The sequence below is a fragment of the Carassius auratus genome, chromosome 7, assembly GCF_003368295.1.
Source record: "Carassius auratus strain Wakin chromosome 7, ASM336829v1, whole genome shotgun sequence".
NCBI classification, from domain to species: Eukaryota; Metazoa; Chordata; class Actinopteri; order Cypriniformes; family Cyprinidae; genus Carassius; species Carassius auratus.
Genome location: NC_039249.1, coordinates 5,243,709 through 5,265,889, shown reverse-complemented (window position 1 = coordinate 5,265,889; position 22,181 = coordinate 5,243,709). Strand labels below are relative to the sequence as shown.

Genomic DNA, 22,181 nt, shown 5'->3' with positions numbered 1-22,181 from the left:
ATCCTTCCTCAGCTCGAGATCTTCCACTCTGTGATGTTCCGGAACTATCAGAGGAAAACGGACATGGACGAGCCGCCCAGCCTGGACTACGGATCTGGGGGAGAAGAGGATTCTGGGAAGAGTGAGAAGCGGAGGGCCAAAGACCCTCAATACGCCATTCTGGAGGAGAAGTACTACCGATATGGCATCAAGCCTGAGTGGATGATGGTGCACAGGATAATCAATCACAGGTGAGTGTTTTTTGTGTTAATATACTACATACTGTCAGAATATTAGAAATGTTTTTATGTGTGTGCACAGTGTGGATAAGAAGGGCAACTACCACTACCTGGTCAAATGGAGAGATCTGACCTATGACCAGTGCACCTGGGAGAGAGATGAGCTGGACATCCCTGAGTTCAGCGCACACAAAACGCTGTACTGGAGACACAGGTGCAGTCACGCATCAATGTTTCAGAAAACTGTCACAAGGGTTTGAATCCTCTCAGAATCTTTGTTTCCTAGCAATGCATCTCGGATGATGGAATAAGCAGCGTTTTGTTGTTGTTTTTTCTCATAGGGAAGAAGTGATGAAGGAGGACCCAGAGAAGCCAAGGAGGATGAGGAGGAGAGAGGAGAATGATGAAGCCCCATGCACGCCTGTTAATGATGTTGGTGTCAGCCTTTTCTTTTCCTCCAGTGGTTCAGGAAAAATATTTTTAAAGCAAAGTAACATTTTTACGTTAAGTCAAACAAGTACAGCTTAGTCAGAATGGTGTCAGCTGGTCATATATTTAAATGTAATGTATAATAGTTTTTATTTTTATAAAATTGGTAATATCCTGTAGTTAAGATGAATCATGCGGCTGCTAGATCATATTTAATAATAATTAATAGGTTATTAATGTAAAAATTAAATGCATTTAATATATCACTACTTTTATTTTCTGTTATTGAAAAAAACTTTTAAAACAAGCAGTTTTTTTCATAATTACATGAGAAATATCATATATATTGTATGGGAGGCCTGTGAATCAAAAAAGTATCTTGCAAAAAAGTAGCATCTAAAAAGAAACACAACAAAATGATCATATTAAGAAAGAATTTCACCGTCATAATATAGCACATTAATATGCAAATGTTGCCGTTCAGTGAACTTCAAACTTGCCCTCGTGAAAACTAGCATCTAGTTGCTTAGATAATTAAAGGCCAGACATAACAATCAATAACACACTATTTGTTGATCGGCTCAGTTGTCTGCTGTTTTCTTTTCAGTGTTAATTGTATAATAAATTGTGGCATGCAATGCTGCCAATGTGTAGCATCTTAAATATTCATGTCCTGAAAAATGTAGGCTGTTAATTACAGCCTTAGACACAAAAAGCTATATTACCATCATAAATAGATTGGAAAAAATAAATATAAAATTACAAACAGAATACAATGTTAATATTATTTTCTATGATAATCTAATGTGTGCATTTTAAGATGGGGTGGCCAATCCTGCTCCTGGAGGGCTATCATCTAACACACCTGCTAGGACGTTTTGATTTTGATTTTTGAAGCTTTTAAAACTATTGTTTGTGTATCATATCACAGTTTGAGAGCCACTCTTTTATGCTGTTGATTCACTTTTATTTTCTCATACTATCTACCTGTTAATAGTCCACAAAATTGGGTCCTACCATCTTTTTCTGCCTCCTTGCCATCTGTTTTAAATAGCTCTGATGTTACTTTATTTTTAACATTTGCTTTCTAACACAAAGTCCTCAGTTCATTCAAGCTTTTAGGGCATGTAGGACCACCCTTCTTGTTTCTAAAAAGTTCTCTACCTAACTCTCTTCTCTCAGCCTACCATCAAGTACGAGGAGCAGCCGGACTTTGTGACAGAGACAGGAGGGACGCTGCATCTCTATCAGCTGGAGGGCCTGAACTGGCTGCGGTTCTCCTGGGCACAGGGAACAGACACCATCCTGGCTGATGAAATGGGCTTGGGCAAGACCATCCAGACGATTGTTTTCCTCTACTCGTTATTAAAAGAGGTCTGTGACGCTCAGCTTACAAAAGTGTACTTTAAATGACATGTAAACTTCTAAACCTCATGTCTGTCTGTCCATGTCTCTCTCCAGGGACACACTAAAGGGCCGTTCCTGGTGAGCGCACCGTTGTCCACAATCATTAACTGGGAGAGGGAGTTTGAGATGTGGGCTCCTGACTTCTACGTTGTCACTTACACCGGGGACAAGGACAGCCGGGCCATCATCCGTGAGAACGAATTCACCTTTGACGACGCGCCGGTGAAGGGAGGAAAGAAAGCCTTCAAATTACGGGTGAGAAGGAGAGGAGATGAGCGCTGGAAGGGGAAGGAATGACTGCTGATTGGAGAGGTGAAATGCAAAGATGGACAATGTAGAAGGAAAATGAAGAGAAATGTGACGGAAAGAGAGAAGCCATAGTAATAGAGAAGAGGCAAAGGATGTCATTCTGGTGCTATAGGAAGAAGTGATTTTACTCTAACCATTATTTTCATTTTCTACCCATCATCCCTCTAGAGAGAAGCGCCCATTAAGTTCCACGTGTTGTTGACGTCCTATGAGCTTGTGACCATAGACCAGAACGTCCTCAAGTCTGTTGACTGGGCCTGTCTTGTAGTGGATGAAGCCCACCGACTCAAAAACAACCAGTCCAAGGTACGCCTACTTAGTTAGGTTTTCCTGTGCTTTTGTCCAAGTTTTGTTTGGTTTGAGGGAGCGTGTGTGTGTGTGTGTGTGTGTGTTTGGGTGATTCATCCTAATCTAATACAGCACATGAAATAACTTCTTGGGTTCTTTGCAACAGGGTAGATTAAGGACGACAGATATAAACTTTTATAAACCATTATAAAAAAGCCATTACATGTTTTCATTCAATGAGTCACTATCTAAGAAAGAATTTGGGGTTATTGAAAAAAATTTGCATGCATTTGATCAAGCGCAATAAATTAATAATTGTTTGAATGATGAACTGTTTTGTATTTTAATATATTTTATAATTGATGAAAAAGCTGAATTTTCAACAGCCATTACTCCAGCCTTCAGTGTCACTTGATCTTTTAAAAGTCATTTTAATAAGTTCATTTATTGCACAAGTAACTTTTTTATTAAAGCTGCAGTAGAGAACTTTTGACGCTCTAGCGGTTAATAAACAGAACTGCTTGCATCTTGCGGAAAAAACATCGTAGCCGGAACTACTTCTCTCTGTTTATATCTATGAAGAATCACAAAGGTACTGGGTTACTCCGCCGCGGTACCCCCGAAGCAATCTAAAATAGTCTGAATATCAACACTTATTATAGATGTACCCTAGTGATTCAGGACAAGCTAAAAAATGGATTCATGGTGTACTCGTTTATTATATACATTTTTCTACATTTTGAACACAAACAAAGTTACGGACCGCAGCTCTGATTGGTTGTTTTTTACCGGGAGTGATGGAGTTTCTGCAAATGGCAATAGGACCAATGGGAGGAGCCAGAGGAGCTTGATTTTTTTCACAGATTATCTGTCTCATATTCTACTGTCAGGACATAATGACAGGTTTAACAAATATGTAAAAAATATATTTTTTACAAAAGTTACCTACTGCAGCTTTAATACTGAAAACAGTTCTAAAATATTAAATAATAACCGAGATATAAGAGTCCTTGCTTAAAACCAATATTAATTACTTTTTAAAAATCCGTAGCGAACCCAAAACTTTAAAGTGGTAGGATGATCTATATTAAGAATAATCGACACATTCAGAAATTAAATAACAACTAATTTTACTCATTATTGTACACGTTTTGCAAAAAGATATAAAATAGTTTAGTTAGACTGGCACATCATGGTTTCATAATGAATCTATAGTAAGCACCTTTATATATTTCCAGTTAAGTGAAATACAGATTTTGTATGTGTGTGTGTGTGTGTGTGTGTTTTATTAACTGAAGATGGTTGTTGTGGTGTGTTAGTTCTTCAGGAGACTCAATGACTACAAGATAGACCATAAGCTGCTCCTAACAGGAACTCCTCTCCAGAACAACCTGGAAGAACTTTTCCATCTTCTGAACTTCCTGACACCCAACCGCTTCAAGTATGACCATACGCATAAAAGCACATTTACTGTATATGCTTAAACAGATTATAAAAGTGTCCCAAGAAGTATGTTATATAATGCAATGATATACATTTTTTTGATACATTCTGAGGCCACTGCACATCAGCACAGACACGTTTTAATACTCAAAATAATTGTACTACATCGCTTTATCTCTGTCCTTCAGTAATCTAGAGGGGTTTCTAGAGGAGTTTGCAGATATCTCTAAAGAGGACCAGATTAAGAAACTGCACGACCTGCTCGGCCCACACATGCTCCGGAGACTCAAAGCTGACGTGTTTAAGAACATGCCGGCCAAAACTGAGCTGATCGTCCGAGTGGAGCTCAGCCCCATGCAGAAGTGAGTCCTCAAAGTGTCTCGACGTGTATTTATTATCTCAAGATAATCAGCAGTAGAAGGAATATACAAATATTGAATTTGTTTAAATACATTTCTTACTATGCGTGCTAGCTTTTTTCATATGTTTTAACGTGCACATTGTGTAATAAACAGAAAATACTACAAGTTCATTCTGACGCGTAATTTCGAGGCGCTGAATTCTAAGGGAGGAGGAAACCAGGTGTCTCTGCTCAACATTATGATGGACCTCAAAAAGTGCTGCAACCACCCCTACCTCTTCCCCGTCGCTTCTGCTGTAAGAGCACACACTGTATTTCTGACTGACACAACAACAACAAAAAAAAGTAGTGTGAAATCCTGCCACCTGCTGTCAGAAAATTGGATTTGCTTGATGCTTTCAAAATGTTTGGCTAATAGTAGTGTTTAGTGTTTGACAAGGTTTTTTTTTATCGTGCATATGGGTGTCATAGATTGTCTTGTGTTACAGGAAGCTCCCAAAACACCAAGTGGAGCGTATGAAGGCGCAGGTCTCACTAAGGCTTCTGGGAAACTCATGCTGCTGCAGAAAATGCTCAGAAAACTGAAAGAGCAAGGCCACCGAGTGCTAGTGTTCTCTCAGGTACAAACACACGAGAGAATGCTTTCACTTAGCTTGTGTTTTACACATAATAAGCTGGAATGCACACAGTATCCCAAATTGTGGGTTTATTAGTGCCCCCAGGTGGTGTGGAGCACACCTCTGGAAATGTGAGAATATTGCAATATATATGTGGTTTGAATTTTCTGTTCTCTGTGTTTCTAATCATTACAATCTCATTTGGAGCTAGTGGCAAGCTAGGTGTTTCTTGAATGGTCTGATTTGATCAGATGTGGTACTTTGCATGCATTTTAATTTCGTCACGTCTTACTATATCTTATTTTAACTTACACTGGTTCCTCCCCAGATGACAAAGATGCTGGATTTACTGGAGGATTTCCTGGATTATGAGGGCTATAAATATGAGCGAATTGATGGAGGCATCACTGGAGCTCTCCGACAGGAAGCCATCGACAGATTCAACGGTAAGAGCAGTGCAGATAAACATATTTAGGTAATATTACTGTAGTGTGTTTTGGCGAGTTGTGATCCCGTCATGCTTTCAGGTCATTAAAAAAAATTGTATAACCTGAATGCAAAGCAAATCGCTTTGGATAAAAGCGTCTGCTAAATGCATAAATGTAAATAAATGTATATTAAAACATAAGGTGGTACTTAGATGGTCTGATATGAAGAAAGGTGGTCTAAAATGTTTGAGAACCTCTCAGCTAGAGATTTGGTTTTAATAGCTATTCAGATGTCATCACAAAGCCATCTTAGCGCTCTCCTCTCTCTTCCCAGTCCAAATGTTGATGATAAATGTGAAGCTCATTGTTTGTAAGACTCAATCCATTCTTGGAGCCGTCGAGTAAGTTGTTTTCAGATGTGGAGGAAAGTTTATGCCAAATGCCGAACGTCTTATCTCGAAACGGCAGTTGATTTATTTTATTGTCGTGGAAGCAAAGCTTGCAGTTTACAAGGGCAAAATTACTTGAGGACAGACACGGTTGGGACATCATATCACTGTTTAAAGCATTTATGAAGTCTGGAGTCATTGCTGAATTTGAATATTACAACGTTTTGAAGGATATATAAACATTGTTGCTATAATTAAATCTTTTGCATTGTGCTCCGGTGAGAGAGGTTGTGTTTGATTGATTGTGTTATAATGACTTGATGACTTTTTGGTTGGCCAAAATTTATGAGCAAATCTTTAAAAAAATCGCCCAGTGAGCAATTTCATTTAACTTTAAGGAATTAAGGAAGTTTTTCCTCATTTTGACTTGTTTGGGACATAATATTTTCTAATTTCTCTCTCTGTCGGTCACACAGCTCCTGGTGCGTGTCAGTTTTGTTTTCTTCTCTCTACTCGAGCGGGCGGTCTGGGAATCAACTTGGCCACTGCGGACACAGTCATCATCTTCGACTCTGACTGGAATCCGCACAATGACATTCAGGTAAATATAAAACAGGAGTGTCTCATCTGACAGGTTTGTTCTGGGGTTTTCTTTGCCGCGTGCCACCTAGAGGACAGTTTGAGTACTGAAAACCTAGAACAGCATCAGTGAGGTTTCACAGCCAAATATATTTAGAATCGTATCTCTTGTCTCCTCTTAGGCCTTCAGCCGAGCTCACCGTATTGGTCAGGCCAATAAAGTGATGATATATCGGTTTGTGACTCGGGCCTCAGTGGAGGAACGAATCACTCAGGTGGCCAAGAGAAAGATGATGCTCACACACCTGGTGGTGCGGCCCGGTCTGGGCTCAAAAGCTGGATCCATGTCTAAACAAGAGCTGGACGACATCCTCAAGTTTGGCACGGAGGAGCTTTTCAAGGATGAGATCGAGGGTGGGATTAAGACATTCAATTGAGATTAATGAACTTGAGCGTTTGTTGTTGAAATGTTGTGAAAAAAACTTGCTCTGTAACTCTCTGCAACATGTTGTGATACTGAAGGTTCACCAGCTTGTTTCTTGATTTCAGCGGGTGAAAATAAGGAGGATGACAGCAGTGTAATTCACTATGACAGTACCGCCATCGAGCGCTTGCTAGACCGCAGCCAGGACGCCACAGACGACTCTGACATGCAGAACATGAACGAGTATCTGAGCTCCTTCAAGGTGGCCCAGTACACCGTCAGAGAAGATGACAAGGTGGGAGGAGCTTTTCTGGAGTATATAAGAGTGGGGCTTTTGAGGAAGTTGAGAGATATCACCAATATTTCAACAATAGTCCTGAAAAAATGAGCCATAAAGCATGTTTTGATTTAACAACTATCTGAAGTATGTGCCACGTATGTCTCTAACTTTCCCTGCCAGAGGTTTTTTTATCATTATAATAATAAAAAAATAATTATAATGATAAATATAAATATATTTTTTTAATTTCAAGACTTAATAGAGGCCTCAGATATAATACATTTTTTGCATTGACTTTTTCTGAGATGTTTCTCCTAAAAAAAATGCTTTAAAATAAAGTGACAGTAGGTGCGTTTATAACGTTGCAATATTCAGAATTCAACTAACTGCTGCTCTTTTCAATTTTAGACAAAATTATTCAGCAGCACTTATATTGATAATAATAAGAAAAATTAGCCTAAAGGATCACGTGACACTAAAGATGCTGCAGAAAACAGCTTTGCCATAACAGGAATAAATTACAGTATATCTGAAAATACATAAACACAATAATATTTCACAATACTACTGGTTTTACTGTATTTTGGATCAAATATATTTAGCCTCGGTGAGCATAAGAGACATAAAAAAATCATACTGACCACAAACCTTTGAACAGTAGTGAAAAATAGACTTAGAGATAGAGATTTTTGGCTTACAGTAATTAGTATACAGTTATGAAAGTAACGTGTATAACGTGTCTCATATAATTTAGTCTTGCATGAATGTAATTCGAAATGTTTGATCTTTTTGGAAACTCTGTTCTAGGATCCTGAAGATTACTAGGGTCTTTTTTCAGGAGAAACATCTTAAAAGCAAGAGACTTGGTCTCCATAGAATATTGCTGGTGTCTTTGAGAAACAAATGCGATATTAAGGAGATCTCATTTGTTGTTGTGTCCAGATCGAGGAGATCGAGAGAGAGATCATTAAGCAGGAAGAGAATGTGGATCCTGATTACTGGGAGAAACTCTTGAGGCATCACTATGAACAGCAGCAGGAAGATCTGGCCCGTAATCTGGGCAAAGGAAAGAGAGTCCGCAAACAGGTCAACTACAATGACGCGGCTCAGGAGGACCAAGGTAGCTTCTCCCACATAACAATTTAAGTGAAAGGTTATACAAATGAATGTCAGTACTTTCTGTGCAATGTTGCAGTTTATTTCAGTAACGACAGCACTTGAACTCCAACTTTTTTTCATGTTCTCTAGAATAATTTGAGAACAATCCAAAGAGCAACTTTTGCGTTAAACGTAAGAACATCTGACTGTCTGAAAGGATGATCTATGTAACAATCCCCATCATTTGATTAGTGACTTAAAAAGAGTCAGTCATCTGAAATATTTATCTATCTCATGTCAAAATGTTTCTTTGTTTTAAGTTTGTCAAATTGATTTTTGAAGCCCAGATTTTCAGAGTGCTCTCAGACTTCTGGAGCCCACTGTATTTTAATTATCCAGTTTTTCTTGCTTTTTATTAGAATAAACCATGTTTGTGCTTCTCATATGAATGCAGTGCATTATCTCATATAAATCTTGTAGCAGCTTCATTCTTGGCATGTGGCTTACTACATTACTTCTGATTGAGTGGGACAGATAGACTATATCCCAGTTAGACTGCTGTTTTGGTCAGGTTCTAGCAGCCACATGCGGTTGACTCAAAAATGGCAACATCCACAACACCCAGGGGATGCCCAAGTGTGGCAGCCTTTCATTTATGTGTCAAAAAAAAAAGAGAAAAACAAAATGGTCAGGAAAAAGACAAATAACAGAAACGAAAAAGGAGGTTTTCTCCAGAAAGGAACAAAATAGAGTTTTTGGTTTTCTGATTTTCTGCGTAATTACAGTGATAACTGAGACAAACTGTTGGTACACTTACTTTTCTTTGTGTATGCATGCATGCCTGAACTGCAGGGTCAAAATGTTGCAGCATCTTCTCTGCAGAAGTTATTATGTATGCACAGAAAACAATCTGCTGGCCTTTTTAAACGTTTAACGGCAGCCTGTGCTTCAATAATTGACATTTGTGGGTTTTTTATTTTGGTTTAAACAGCCCTGTGTTTTCCTGTAGAACTAAATCATTCTCTCTGACAGCTGAATTTGAACAGGACGCTTGTGCAGGGTTAGATGAGTGGAGAGACAGAACATTTTGCCACAGAAGAGCCAAATTTGAAACGATCACATCTGTCTTTTTCCACTGTTGGAGAGGGTTACCAGACTGATATATAAGATTTTGGTTGGGCTTTGTTTGAAGGTTCTGGTGAATGGAAATTGTTTGACTACTGCTGAACATATTTTGTACTGTGGTTTATTACTGACAGTGCTCTTTTCTATCTGATTTTACAGAGTGGCATGCTGACATTTCAGATAACCAATCAGAATACTCCGTGGGCTCAGAGGAGGAAGATGAGGACTTTGATGAGAGACCCGAGGGTGAGGAGCATACAGTCTATGAATCAGACACTCTTTTAATAAATTTTCACATATTTTTCTTAATATAAATAAAATAAACATAATGCAGTGTTATAACCAATAGTTAAATATCATATTATTAATATTATAAACTAACCAAGCCTATTCCAAGTTATTTATAATTGGGGTTGCAAAAAAGGTGGAAAATGTCCAGTAAATTTCAGAAACATTCCATACATTTTGGAAGCTTTCCAGGATTTTTTGGAATATTCCAGGGATTTTTTTTTTTGGAAAGTTTCCAGATATTTTCCACCCCTTTGCAATGTTATTTATAATTAGGTTGGAATAATGTTCAACTGAACCAAAAATAAACCATATGTTTACAGTGTTAATTCATTTAGGCTATTGTTATTTCTACATAAACATGATACAGTTTTAACTTTTTAAGCTGCATAAATTGATATTAGTTCATGTATTATGAATGAATAAGAATAATATACAATATATAACAATATTGCATTTATAAAACAATACTAGTATTATTTATTAATTCATGTAAATGTTAACACTGTAAAAAATAGTTGTGTTGGAATGGACTATATATATATATATAAACTCCCTAACCAAAGTATTAAACTATTAAAACAATTTCTGCTTATACTATATGCTATTATCAATATACTATTAAGTATTAAAATATAAAAATTATATTAAAAACCATTTGTGCTATGGACATTGCAACTTAAACCATGCAGTTTATTGAGGAGAGATGCTGTTTCTGTACTTACAGCTTCACTCACAAATGTACAAATATAAAGGTAGCACTGTATTTTACAGTCCTGTTCCTCATGTACATACTATGTACTTATTATAGTAATTACAATAACTATGTAATAACTAGGTACTAACTCTGAACCTACTCCTAAACCTAACCCTACCCCATGCAGTACCTTGTGTTACCAGAACTTTCTTAGATAAATACACTGTAAGTACACTATAAGTACATGCAAGTACACGTACTGTAAAATAAAGTGCAACCAATATAACTACTAAGCCCAACATCTTTTGGCCCCTTTTAGACATTAATTAAGACATTTATTTGCTCCTTTTGGCACCTCGTTGGAACATCTTGTGGTTTTGTCAGGTTCTGCTATTCTCCAGGAGGCACGTTCACGGTTTATGTATTGCAGCTGTTCAGGATAATGTATCCTTCCTGTGCTGTAACCCTGTTTCCTGATGCTGGCTCAATGAGATGGACATGTTGAACTGATCTCTTGGCTGACTTTCCTCTCCTCCTCTCCCCTCGTCCAGGTCGCAGACAGTCACGCAGACAGCTCCGAAACGAGAAGGATAAACCACTGCCACCCCTGTTGGCCAGAGTGGGCGGCAACATTGAGGTATCGTGTGGCTATTCTTTACTTGTCCGTTTGTGTTGGCACAAGTATTGTAAATGGCCATTAAAAGATGCATGCTTAGTGTCACATCAACACAAGTCTATTGGTCACAGTTTAATGTGATTTATAGTGTATTTTCCAAGTGTTTGCTTATCTGGAGGTGGCCTGCGTGCGTCCAGTATATACAGCGTCTCTGGATGCATGCCTCTTATAATTAAATTGACTGAGCTGGAGATAACAGGGCTGCATTCTTCCAGTTTTGAGAACTGCCCAGTAACGTTTCATAATGTCAATAAAAGCATGTCTGTTTTTCGTATAAAACCTGATTAGATTAAAACAATTTACACAAAAATGCAATCTGTCATCTTCTGCCCAATCGTGTGTCTGTGTGTGTTGTTCAGGTATTGGGCTTCAATACACGCCAGAGAAAAGCCTTCCTGAATGCCATCATGAGATGGGGGATGCCAGCTCAGGACGCCTTTTCCTCACAGTGGCTCGTGCGGGACCTCCGCGGCAAGAGTGAAAAAGAGTTCAAGTATGACTTTCTTTACCAGTAAATGTGTATGGAAAATGTAACTTGATACAGAAGTGTGTAAACTTCAGACTTGGGCACCGCTGAGGAAACTTTTGTCTTTTACATTTACTTTGTTCCTCTGGCAGGGCGTACGTGTCGCTCTTCATGAGGCATCTCTGTGAACCGGTGGCTGACGGTTCGGAGACGTTTGCTGACGGTGTCCCACGCGAGGGGCTCTGCAGGCAGCCGGTTCTCACGAGGATAGGGGTCATGTCTCTGGTAAAGAAGAAGGTCAGTGTGGGTCTGCCACATTTCTGCTTTTGGATGAACTAAAAGTTTACAAAAAATGTGTTTCAAATAAATGCTGTTTGCTTATATTCATCAAAAAATACTAAAAAACTAAAAGTGTGATGGTTTCCACAAAAATGTAAAGCAGCACTGTTTTCAACATTACTTGAGTTTAGTCTAATGGCTGCTGGAAAAACTATCAGGAATAAATTACATTTTAAAATAGAAAATGGTTGTTTTAAATTGTAATAATATTTTTTCTGTATTTTTGATTAAATAAATGCAGCCAATGTGAGCATAAGAGTAATAAAATTGACTGACCCATTTTTGTGACTGGTAGTATCTGTTCTTAATATTCATCTTTTAATGATGCTTTACAGTGCAATGCATTATCTTTTATACAGCTGAAAAAATCATCGAGCTATGCTTTAAGCACCACTGCTACATCCATTCACATTCAGACAGACATCACGGGCCATTGCATCTTGTCTCATGCCATTTTTAAGTGTCTTGTCCTGATTTAAAGGGTTTGTTCACCCAAAAATGAAAAGTAGCCCATAAATTACTCACCCTCAAGTCATCCTGGGTGTATATGACTTGTTGCATGCATCAATCCAAAAGAAGTTAAATAAAAAGCGCCCATCCGTTAAAAAAAAATAAAAAAGGTGTCTCACACAGCTCAGGGGGTTGAACAAAGGCCTTTTTTGCAAGAAAAATATCCATATTCAAAACGTAAACATGTTAAAGAGGCAGGTGTGTTTTACATTGTGTGCAGGTGCAAGAGTTTGAGCACATTAATGGGAAATGGAGCATGCCTGAACTGAAGCCAGAGATTACTGTGGACTCCAAGAAATCATCAAGAGCTTCTTCGCCTGCCATTAAGACAGACACTCCCACACCTGAAATGAGCTGCAACAACACACCGTGCACCTCCAAACCAGGTACAAACCCACCCAAAACCCTCATACGAGAGAATCTCTCACACACAGAGACCTTACCTGACGTAACCTGTTCCCACAGCCACTCCCTCTCCACCCGACAAGATAGAAAAGACCTCAAAAGAGGCGGAGAAAGACGAGTGTGAATCCATGACAGAGCCAGAAAGAGAGAGAGAGAAGGAGAAAGCAAAAGAAGGAAAGGAGGGGGAGAGTGTGGAAAGCACAGAGCCTGGAGAGGTAAGTAAGTGAGTGTGTGTGTTGTGAGGACCAAATGCAAAACCTGAAATCACCCGCATTGTGGAGAACATCCAACAAGGAAAACAACTTGATAAGCATAATAAATGATGTCTTAATGAAAATAAATGAAAGGTTTGTGCAGTGGTTAGGTTTAGGGGTTATAAAAGGCCATTATGCCTAATATAACAACAAGTAAGAACAATAGAAAAACATATCCAGCATGATAAACAAATGTGTATGTGTCAGGGTGTGTCAGGGATTGTTTTATTATATTGCACTATGCGAACCTGTCTGTTTAAATCTGTTGTTTCAGAAACTGTGGAGTCTGCTTGTGTGTTTCATGGAGATAACATTTCTGAACGCACATAGTAATCATGCTTCCAGGTTCTTCTGACAAGCTGCTTTTAGTGATGGTTCTGAAGATCTGTAAAACATTATATAATGTAATTTATCATGAAGTTATAATACAATTAGAGTCTGGCATAGACTACTGTTCAGAGGTTTGGGGTTTGGTAAAATATGTATTGTAATCTCTTGTGCCCCCCCCCCCCCCCCAAGGCTGAATTTATTTGATCAGAAATGAATTTATTTTCTGTAATATCGTGAAATATTATTACAATTTCAAATGAAAAATGTAATTTATTCCTGTGATGGTAAAGCTGAATTTTCAGCAGCCATTACTCCAGTCTTCAGTGTCACATGATCCATGAAATCATTTGGTGTGAACCATTCACCCACTTGTGAAACATAAGAGAAGATATTTAGAAAAATGTGCTAGTGTTGTTGTTTTTGTCTATGCAGTGGATGTTAATGTGTACCAAAACGCATCAGTTAACAACATTCTTCAAAGTATCTTTTGTGTTCCACAGAAGAAAGAAACTCATACAAATTTGGAATGACATGAGGATGAGTACATTATGACAGAATTTATAATTTATAAATAAGCCATATTTATAATGTCATTGTACATGTGTACTGTATAATGATGACAATAGACAGGATTCTTTCATTCAATCACATATCCTGATGGAAATCTAAAGGCCCAAACCTTTACAAACCCCATACAAAAAGCACTTTTTGGATATTTTTTCTCTTTTTTTTTTTTTTTTTTCATGTCATGTAATGCAAACCAGCTCTCTTCCAGGATGCCTGAAAAAGCAGGAAGCAAACAGTCCCAAGCCCTTCGTTAGCAACTGTCCTTTGCTAAACATCTGCTATAATGTAATATAATGAACATCTGTTATAAAATAATGACTTTTTTATTTGATTTATTTGTTGCTTGATACAAAATGATTTTGGCTGGATACATCTTAAATGGCCATTCCGGCGTGCCTGAGGAAGCTAGAGATGCCTCTGCAAGCATTTGCTTGTAAACAGTAACTTCATCCATACGATGCTCAAATAAAGAATGTGTTTATTTCTCTTCTTCCAGACTTCCACCGCAGTAAAGGAGAGTGAAATAGAGCCTGTAAACAGTGAAAAAGCTCAGACATCCGAAAGTCCAACAAAAGCTTCTGAAAACTCAAAAACAAAAGAAAGCCCTGCCGTCTCTCAGTCTTCTCCAAAAGAAAAGAGTGAGACAGAAATACAAGAGGAGGAGAGCACTGAAAAAGAGGCCTTCTCAGAGAAAACATCAGATTCTCCATCTGTTAAAGATGAGAGCAGAGGTAACTGCGGCCGCAAATGGTGGAATCTGATTGGCTGTAGCACCAGTCAGTCGTTTTATTGTGATTTGGGGTTAATTGTTGTCTGTCATTACAGAGGTTTTGAAAGGGGACAAGGCAGAGAAAGGAGAAAAGGCTGCAGAAGAAAAAGAGAAAAGTGAACTGACGTCTCCTCCCACCGAAACAACAGAAAAGAAAGAGAAATTAGATCAACCCTCAGATGTCAAAAAAGGTGAACATTACAATGCTACTTCTTCTTTGCTTTTTGTATATTATATATAGATGCATAGTGAAGAATGAAAAAGTGTTGGACCAAAGTTGTGTATGCAATCTAACACATACATTCACAAAAACAGCACCTAAACTCAATGGTGCAACCTTCAGTGGCACTGAATTTAAGCCTTCATTTTTGTGTTTTAATGAATGGAATAAATAACTAAACTAAACATTACTTGTTTTTCTTTTTTCTGTCGTGTCATAGAAGAGGTGAAGGGTGAAAAGGATGCTGTGAAAGAGGTCAGAGGGCAGAGGGAGGAGGTCCCCAAAGGTAACGGCAAACCCACAGAGCGTCCCCGGTTTATGTTCAACATCGCGGATGGAGGATTCACAGGTAAATACAAAAAAAATTTATAAAGCTGCTGTGTGCCATTTTGTCTGTGTTGACATGTTGAAGGTGTCTTTAAGCATTCCCATTTATCTGCTCAGTATTTGTTTTCGATTTTTGTTTTAATCTAGGGCTGCTCACGACTTCATAAGTGGGAAATAGGAAGTTTTTCAAATATATTTAAACTTCTTATTCTAACATAGAATGTCTTTAAAATCTCAGAATGGCTCAGTTCATAATAAATGCAGTGAACTTGTTTATTGCATGTGCTGTGCGTTTAGCGCACATTTGGAAACCCAATGGCCACCAGTTATGCTTTATTTTCACGCCAGACGATTACAGTTTGTCACTAGATTTTTAAATAATCAAAATAAAAGATAAAAAGTGCAGAATGAATTGCTAGTTTAAATGGTTAACGTTTTAAATATTGGAATAAATATTGTACACTGGATTTCATAATGAGATATTGTATTGTGAGATTTTGTTATCATTGCATCCCAAATATATATATATATATATATATATATATATACAAATTTTTTTTTTTTGATGGCTGCAACACTTTCCAAAAAGGTTGGGACAGAGATTAAATAAAAGTAAAAAGGTTATAGAATATCCACGTTAAACTGTTTTGAAACAGTTCACAAAAACAAGGTGAACTGGTAATATTTCAAGGTATCATGTTTGGGTATTAAAGGAGCATCTCAAGCAAACCCGGATCAAGGCTCATCACTTTGTGCCAAATTTCATAAGAGAAGTGTCAAACAAATCAAAAATCACATTTCGCAATGCAAAATTGCAAAGAATTTAGCTCTTTCGCCAAGTACCATACATAATATTTTGAAAAGATTCAGGGAATCCAGAGAAATCACAGTACATGTAAAGCAAGGCAGGAAACCTCAGTTGAATGTGCTTGACCTTTGAGCCCTCAGATGGCACTGCATAAGAAACTATCATCCTGCGATGTTAAATATAGCCACATGGGCTCAAGAGGGCTTCAGAAAACCACTGTCATTTACCATAGTCTGCTTCTGCATCAAGAAATGCAACTTGAATATGTTACTCCAGGAGAAAGCTATACATTAATTGTATGCAGCGATGCTGGGTTCTCTGGGCCAGAGCTCATCTCAGATGAGTCCAAAACACAGTGAAAATGTGTTCTGTACTCAGATGAGTCCACATTTCAGCTTGTTTCCGGGAAAAAATGGATTTCGAAGTCCTAAAGGCCAAAGTGACCATCCAGACTTTCATTAGTGACAGAAGTAAAAGCAAACGTCTGTCATGGTATGAGTTTCCATTGGTGCAAACGTACTATTGAAATGGAGGCATAAATTGGGATTGTACAGAGAAATATACAGCCATCAAGATGATGTCTTTTATGGGAAGTCTATGGTTATTAGATCAAGACGATGCCAGCTCTCATTCTGCATGTGCTACAACAGAGTAGGTCTGTAGAGACAGAGTGAATGTGTTGGACTGGCCTCCAATTGAAAATGTATACCAATCATGAAAAGGAGAATAAGTCAACGACAAAGTCTTGTATAAAGCAAGACTGTTTTTTGCTTGCAAAACTAACAATTAGTATACACACTTCCCAAACAATAAAACATTACAATTAAAAGGAAGGTAGATGTTACAGTGTTAAACATGCCTCTTTCCTGACTTTTTTGGAGTGTGCCGAGGCCATCCAAATCAAAATGTGTACATATTTATAAAATACATTTACATTGGTCAGTGAAAACTTTGGAAATCTTTTGGGGTTGTACATGAAATATATATAAAAATGAATTAGTAATAGTTGATATATATCCTGCATTGTCAATATCCATTACCATTTCTAGGGCTATTTTGAAATATTTTTAAATATATGTATGAAACTATATATTTTCTTGCAGTTTGGCAAGACCTTCCTTAGCACTTTCATGAGCTTTGGGCAAAATACACATCACAAACACAACTCATTTTGAAATGCAGTCAATGGAGGAATGGTGTAATAATGGCATTTTCGATTTTGTTTGGCGCTAATAGCTCAGAAATGACACCCTGCTGCTTGAAGTTTGCAGTGTCAATAAAAAATTATTAAGTAACAATTGTGTCACTTAAAGTGGCTGGCCATCCTACTCATTGCCACATCTTGACCTTTATCCATTTTTATCCTTGTAACATCACACTAGTTCTTTGTTTACCAAGTATTTACAAGCACAGTAATTGTGGCAGGTAATTGTGGCAACATTACGTAAAGGTGCTAGCTCATGTTAAATAAAGCATGTACCGTTATGATAAAACACAATGTAACAGTGTGTTGTCGAGGTAACATGACAGTGTGGTCACATTCTGAAGAGCAGTTTAGCTTCTGTTCAGCGGTTTTACCAGGAACGGCAAGTAGTTATTTCATCTGTCAGTGGTTTATAAAAGCTTCCCTTAGATTAGTTTCCATCGTTCACCATTGATTATTTCCTAAATTGCTGAAATACGAAAACCTATGATTTCATGCATTCTGCTTATATTCATGGGCAATCAGTATGTAAACGCACACTTTTGTGTTTATGTTTTGTGTGCAGATACTGAATAAGTGCATACATCAATATTTCTCTGTGAGACTAATACTATGAATAATTGGTATGTGGTAAGGGTGGATACTGTAAAGGGAGTATTGGGAATATAAAGGGAGAGTTCAAGAGTAGGAGTGCCATTTTCTCATCACAAATTCTGGGAAATTATTTGAAGATGATTGTAATGACCAGCGCTAAATTATTTTTCATCTACTATGAATCATCACCTGACAAATACCATCAATGTCACTTGAAAAAAGTGTTTGCTTTTTCTTCCATTTCAAACTGTTAACTGCTCAGATATGCCAGAGTTGGTTAACTAAATCATAAAACTCACTTGTAAATATTTTAATCAAGGATGCATGTTGCATTGGTTATCGAGCAGATATTAAAAGATTTTAACCTCAGTATTGCATATTTAATTGTGCATGCTCATTTCTCATTTTTACATTTGCCATCATCTAATACTCACTTAAATGTTTATAAAATAAATTTTTTAACATTTAAAACTTAATTTTTTTTATTATTAATATAGTCAAAGCAGCATCAAAAATATCATATTCTAATTAATTTATTAGTATTAGCCTTAACACTTAAAAAATGTATTGGCTTATCGATATCAGCCATAATTGTATTATCTGTGCAACCCTGATTTAATATTTTAACCCCTTAATATTTACCAGCCCTCTGTTAGCAGTCTGGTGCTCATTTGTTTGGTCTATTATTTCTTAGATTTTTCTTTCCAAGCCCCAGCCGCTATAAATAGTTACAGTTCCCAGAAGCCAATCACTGTATATAGTTTAATTTACACTTAAAAAAAAAACAGCTCAACAACAAGGGGTTTATGCATATCGTTCATAAACATTTCACCAGCGCTGAGAAAACATTTCAAGCTAACACTAAGCACACGCTGGAATAGTTTATAGCTCCGTTTACATACTTGCTAGCTTTGTTGTCGGAAGATTGTTACCTATTGTTTATTTCTTCGTCTGCAGGTATAAACAGATTGTAAGTGATATGTGGCCGCGTTGTGTGTTTCTTTTATCTACAGAGCTCCACACTCTTTGGCAGAACGAGGAGCGGGCGGCCATTTCTTCAGGCAAGATCAACGAGATCTGGCACCGGCGACATGACTTCTGGCTGCTGGCAGGCATCGTGTGGTATCCTTGTAGATAGGCTGCTGTCACCGTAGAAATAATCCAGTTCCATTAATGTATATTTATACTGCGTTTGCTAAATGAACAGTTTGTTTAGAGCCCAAAGCCAAGAAGAACAAGGAAAAGCAGGGTTCCTACAAATACATCCGTTTTCTTTAGCGAAACTACAGACAGCAAAATTGTTATTATTTTATTTAAAAGATAAAGATCTTTAGATTTGAATGCATATCATGGTCTAGTGTAAGTTGACGGGTTTGAACTTTGACCCTTGACCTGTTGAAGCCATGGCTATGCACGGTGGCAGGACATTCAGAACGACCCGCAGTTCGCCATCGTTAACGAACCTTTCAAAACTCAAGTCAACAAGGGAAACTTCTTAGAGATGAAAAACAAGTTCCTGGCCAGGCGCTTTAAGGTATGTTGTAAATAAAGAATCTTAATAAATCTTTTGTTTAGTTAAGTTTCTTTTCTTTTTGTTTGTTGTGATATCCGTGGTGGAGTTTTATTTGGTTTTCACTGTGGCTTTTTTAGTTATGTTACACGGTTTGTCTTGCGTTGCGGTAGGTCATTGTTTGAAAGCTGCTTCTTTTGTTCTGTCATTTGTATCATAATTATATACTTGCGTGTCTTGTTTTGGCATGCTTCTTACTCTACCTTTTGTTCTGCTGTTTGTGTGATTTTAAAGATCTTATCTCTACATCTCGACACGTCACATTCGCAAACCCAAACCTGAACATGCTGACACGCGTTCTTGTGAAACAGCCTTGTCTCATTGTTTTTCCTGTTTTTCATTTCATGACATGTTTCACATCCTTTTCTCTACATCCTCGTTTTTCTTTTCTCAGCTTCCCTCGCTCTCTTTCTCGGTCTTTCTCTTCTTCTCTTACATAATTCCGAATGTGTTGAGCAACCTGAGAACCGCCGTTATTCCAGTGGAACTTTTTTCAATTGGAAGCTGGTGCTTTCTCATGCTCATAAATCACTGGAAGGGTTTATCGTTCCAGACGTAACTTTTCTGACAATTCTGTTCAAGAAATTTCTTAATTACTTATTATTTTGCAGTCTATCTTTCTCCCAGTTTCACTCTCCCTCAGTCCAACTCTGTTTTCTCAGTTTTTGGCGTCTCTTAATCGGTTTTCTTTTTTTCTCTCAGCCTCTCACCCATGATATTTTTTCCATTGTCTTTTCTTCACTCTTTTAAAGCAGGAATTTGAGATGACTCTTGTGCTTAGATGATGTAATGAAAAATTGACTACCGTTCAAAAGTTTAGGGTCAGTAAGATGATGTTACAAAAGATTTATTTTTCAAAAAATGCTGTTCTTTTGAATGACAAAAAATAAGTTTCCACAAAAAATATAAGCATCAACTGTTTTCATTGTTGATAATAAGAGGTTATTTCTGAAGGATCATGTGAAAATGCAGACTGGAGTAATGGCTGCAACACAGGAATAAATTACATTTATTATGTTACATTTATCTCACCAATCTATAAAGGAATAAAACAGTAATATAAAAACATATCATAAGGATAATAATCATTTAGTTTGAATATATAGGGTCCTATTTTAATGATCTAAGCGCACGTCCCAATCCACTTTTGCTAGTTTAACGACAGGAAAATGGTCGTCATGCCCAGGCGCATGGTCTAAATGGTTTGTCCCTTTCTCTTAATGAGTAATGGGTGTTTTTGGGGCGTAACATGCAATAAACCAATCAGTGTTATCTCACATCCCCTTTTAAAAGCCAGTTGCGCTCGCGCCATGGTGGGTTCGCTATTTACATGACGGAATGTAATTTTTCCATTTTAAAGATGTGTGTGTAATAAGCAAAGTGTATGTGCATTGTGCACCCTCCTATAGACGCATATTACTAATGCACTCTTTAAATAACAAATAAAGACTTTAGACCAGTTTTGAGTTGGTCTATGGCACAGTCTATTTTCAGTTCCTCAAAATAGCAACGTGTTAACAATGCACCTGAACACACCTCTTTTTTAGACCAGCATGGGCGCACAAATTAGCGCAAATGCATTTGCTATTTAAATAATGCGGCACATGGCGAGAATATGAGAACTGTGTCAGGCTGAAACTAGCAAAAACACTCGTGCCGCATTGCGCCAGGTGTAAGATTATGGAAGCATATTCAATTTGGGATGTAATATGCAAAATGACAATGCAATATGTAAAATGGCAATGCATTTCTGTATTTACATTTACATTTTCCAATACATTTGTGCAACGTTTGGTGCAAAATGAAAATGAAATTTGCCATTTCATACACTAGTTTTAATATGTAAAATGAATACAACTTTTAACGCTTTATAAGTTGCAAAATGTAAATGAAAATGTATTACAGAAATGATTAGATATGTGTAACATGTTCAAGCAAAAACTTTGGCAAAATGATTATTCAAATGTTAATTTTCTTAATTGCATTTACACTCACAGTCAAGACGCTTACGATTGTATTTTCATTCAATGTCCCCCGATGAATGTAGCAAAATTCAATGTGCACAGTTAAAATGCATTCTGAGCCGGCTACAGCGACTGGAAATTTGCTGTCACACCACCGTAGCCAAGAACATAAAAATCACTAAGCAACGGTAAACAGGACAGCGCAACGCAGCATTAATTCATTTATTGAGATACAGAAAAATGTCATTTACAAAAGCAAGAGAAGGATTGCTTTTGGCATTAAATGACAATCTTTTTTCAGAAGGGGAGTTTTTAATATTGTATGATGTAAATAAGTCTAAAAACCTAGATTTACCATGTAAGCAATACTTGCCTTTTAACCTTGATTACATGGAGGAAGACGAATGCTTAAATAAATTTCGTGTCAGAAAATGTGACCTACCAATTCTGGTAGATTTTTATTTTATTTTTTTAATTCATTTAGAAGACGCTTTTATCCAAAGCGACTTACAATGCAATCAAGCTATAATTTTTTTTTTTTTTACCTATCATGGTAAAATAAAATATTTTTTTATCACCTGTATAGATGTTCTCGGGATTCCCAATGAGATCGTTTGTGATCACACAATCATAAACTGATGCAAATTACAGTGTCATATGCCATAAAACATACAATTTATTTACCTAATCTCTCACGTTGTAGCGACTCCGGCAAATCAGCTGGTCTCCCGTAGTAGACCGTTAAAGTAGAACGTCACAAAGTATCAGTTAAATTCACGCATGCGCAATACAATGCCA

At 37.3% G+C, this 22,181-nt stretch overlaps 1 protein-coding gene across 1 annotated transcript in view; it reads left to right on the top strand.

Annotated features, from left to right (window-relative positions):
* The window catches only part of LOC113105638 (chromodomain-helicase-DNA-binding protein 3-like), a 38,267-nt gene that overhangs the window by 8,051 nt on the left and 8,035 nt on the right, over nt 1-22,181 (top strand). Inside the window, exons 11-36 of the mRNA XM_026266835.1 lie at nt 13-230; nt 301-432; nt 560-650; nt 1,830-2,021; nt 2,109-2,309; nt 2,532-2,669; nt 3,971-4,092; nt 4,283-4,456; nt 4,610-4,751; nt 4,944-5,075; nt 5,401-5,518; nt 6,366-6,490; nt 6,651-6,882; nt 7,018-7,187; nt 8,115-8,292; nt 9,555-9,641; nt 10,932-11,017; nt 11,416-11,549; nt 11,675-11,819; nt 12,592-12,757; nt 12,837-12,991; nt 14,424-14,658; nt 14,753-14,887; nt 15,137-15,265; nt 18,863-18,971; nt 19,251-19,383. Of these exons, the coding sequence (XP_026122620.1) occupies nt 13-230; nt 301-432; nt 560-650; nt 1,830-2,021; nt 2,109-2,309; nt 2,532-2,669; nt 3,971-4,092; nt 4,283-4,456; nt 4,610-4,751; nt 4,944-5,075; nt 5,401-5,518; nt 6,366-6,490; nt 6,651-6,882; nt 7,018-7,187; nt 8,115-8,292; nt 9,555-9,641; nt 10,932-11,017; nt 11,416-11,549; nt 11,675-11,819; nt 12,592-12,757; nt 12,837-12,991; nt 14,424-14,658; nt 14,753-14,887; nt 15,137-15,265; nt 18,863-18,971; nt 19,251-19,383 (3,879 nt within the window). The remainder of the gene's footprint in view (nt 1-12; nt 231-300; nt 433-559; nt 651-1,829; nt 2,022-2,108; nt 2,310-2,531; nt 2,670-3,970; nt 4,093-4,282; nt 4,457-4,609; nt 4,752-4,943; nt 5,076-5,400; nt 5,519-6,365; nt 6,491-6,650; nt 6,883-7,017; nt 7,188-8,114; nt 8,293-9,554; nt 9,642-10,931; nt 11,018-11,415; nt 11,550-11,674; nt 11,820-12,591; nt 12,758-12,836; nt 12,992-14,423; nt 14,659-14,752; nt 14,888-15,136; nt 15,266-18,862; nt 18,972-19,250; nt 19,384-22,181) is intronic.